General features: G+C 40.1%; 1 protein-coding gene across 4 annotated transcripts in view; it reads left to right on the forward strand.

Moving 5' to 3' along the window:
- Positions 1-2,549, forward strand: part of HTT (huntingtin) — a 214,677-nt gene that overhangs the window by 205,319 nt on the left and 6,809 nt on the right. For all 4 annotated transcript variants that reach the window (XM_019526059.1, XM_019526060.1, XM_019526061.1 and 1 more), the window contains 2 exons: positions 144-306; positions 1,614-1,774. In XM_019526059.1, the coding sequence (XP_019381604.1) occupies positions 144-306; positions 1,614-1,774 (324 nt within the window). The remainder of the gene's footprint in view (positions 1-143; positions 307-1,613; positions 1,775-2,549) is intronic.

Raw genomic sequence — 2,549 nt, forward strand, 5'->3', positions numbered from 1 at the left:
AAAAAAAAAAAAAAAAAAAAAAGTTCTTTTCTTGCCTCACTTGAATCCAAAAAAACTGAATAATTTTTATAGGGCCTAAATTGCCAAGAGTAGTCTGCTGATTTAAAATGGTGAAATGTATTTATTTTCTCTCTTCCCCCTAGGATCAGGAAAGGATTTCCTTTTGAAGCTAGAGTAGTTGCACGGATCCTCCCTCAATTCCTAGATGACTTCTTTCCTCCACAAGATGTAATGAATAAAGTTATTGGAGAATTTTTATCCAACCAGCAGCCATACCCTCAGTTCATGGCAACTGTAGTATATAAGGTAATACATTTGATTTTCTTTTCCCTTACCCGGGGGAGGTTTGTTGTTGATCCTAAAGAGTTAACTAGGCAAATTTACTACTAGTTTTATGTTACCAATGAGTATTATCAGAAGTACTCATTTAACACAATAAGCATATTTTAATGTGTCAGTTGTGACATCTTAAATATTTAAAAGGTATACTTTTTCACCTCCTTGAGTAGCATTTGTACTATATTTCTGCCAATAACGTAGAAGGGTATTCTGCAGAACATTATCAGAAGTGACACTGAATAAATCAGCAGCAGGTTGTGATTTATAGGCCAGATTTGGTATTTTATTGAACAAAGTACATGTCCAAATTGCTAATGCTGCTACATGGATAAGCAAAGTTTATCACTTCTGTTTTAACTGACTTAAAGGCAGGGCAGATATCTTGTTCTGTTGCCCATGTACTTGCACAAGTTAGAATAAATAAAGCTCAAGAGTTGTCATTTTAGGAAACAAGAAAACATAGAGAAGGATCCTGCATGTCTGCAATTCTAAGATCATAACAGAGCAGGGTGTCATTTTAAGAGCTAGGAAATTAAATAAGACAAAAACTTAGTGTTGGAATGGGGCAGGGGAATTTATAGGTGGCCAACATTTGTTTGCGTGAGAGTCAAGATATGGGAAGAGCCCTCTGTTTGGATTCTGTTTAGGATTCTGTTTAAAAATGTTGTGTACTCAGATGTTCCAGAAGGACAAAATCTGGGATTGTGGTATCATGGGCTAAACTGGCACTTACCAAATCAGTGGGATAAGAAGAATCATACCCTGAAATTCTTCAGCTCGGCTTGTGATCAGACTTGTGTAAGCTAGCTTCCTTGCAGAATTAAGGAGACAGTGGATGGCACTAGTAGTGCTTTCCCTCTGGTCTGGACCTGTCATTTTAGCACAAATTTGTGAAACCTGTTCTCTCCCCATCCCTCAACCCTATAATATAAATAGTCATAGGCATGTGACATGAATGCCAAGTAGTTTTGATGTAGTACTTTAACTCAGTTACAACTTTGTCACAACATTATATCCATGGAATTTTTGACAGTCACGTGTAGCTAACAGCCATTCTTAACAGGAAGCTCAACTTCTAAAAATCAAAATGCCAAATCCAGTTTCTTTAAAGATTTACACAGCTTGATTCATCCATATTAGGTGGTTTCTAGAGGGTTTGCTGCTGGAGAAGCTTTCCAGTCCAGAATTATGTGCTTGCAATGCTTGATGTCTGGCCATTGATGCTGTTGTAGCATGTCTTTTCCCTTGTGAAATATTTATTAACTTTTTTGCAGGTATTTCAGACACTACATACCACTGGACAGTCATCGATGGTCCGTGACTGGGTGATGCTTTCTCTCTCCAACTTCACCCAGAGAACACCTGTTGCTATGGCAATGTGGAGTCTTTCCTGTTTCTTTGTTAGCGCTTCCACCAGTCAGTGGATTTCAGCAATGTATCCTGAACAATTTGGAAATATATAATTTCTTTAAGTGGGTTTAGCATCTCCCTAAATTGGATTGATAGTGCTAGAAACTGAAATCTTTCTTTTTGTTCACCAAGCAAGCACAGCATGAGCAGCAGTGGTTTACACTTCGTTTTAAGTGACAAGCAAAGAACATGCTGCCAGTAGCTTAGGTTTGTAAAAAAAAAAAAAAAAGTCTGCTTCTAGAAAAAGGAGCATAAAATTGCATAGAAAAGTAGAGTTGGAAGGGAACTCGGGATGTCATTTAGTCCAACCTCCTGCTCAAGGCAGGTCCATCCCTATCCAAACCACTCCACATAAGTGCTCATCCAACCTATTCCCAAAACTACACAAGTAACCTTGTTGCATAGCCTCAAAGCACATTGCCCCAAACACCCAACCTGTCACAGGAAAAGCAGGGGGATGATGTCCAGCCAGTGCAAGGTTTATTAAGAAACACTGGAGGGTTTCAAGGAAGAGGGCCCACCTTCTGCCGCAGAAGAAGGCCAAAACCTCCACAGTCCATACCAATCTAACCATGGGGTAAAATTTTTTCTTGATCTCAAATGTGGTAATTGGTTTGACTGTGCGAGGAGGTGCCAAGACGCTTTTAACCTAGAACTTCCTAGTTTTAGCCCCAGCAAAACCATGGGCAGACCTCAGCCAAAATCCCCAGCCTTGGCTATGGCCAACACCCAGTGCTTGTGAGGAAGCTGCATTCTCCATTCCCACCCGCCCCACACACAACCCTTCCTCCCCCCCCCCA

Source organism: Gavialis gangeticus, unplaced genomic scaffold, assembly GCF_001723915.1.
Source record: "Gavialis gangeticus isolate Ggan-Ray unplaced genomic scaffold, GavGan_comp1, whole genome shotgun sequence".
NCBI classification, from domain to species: Eukaryota; Metazoa; Chordata; order Crocodylia; family Gavialidae; genus Gavialis; species Gavialis gangeticus.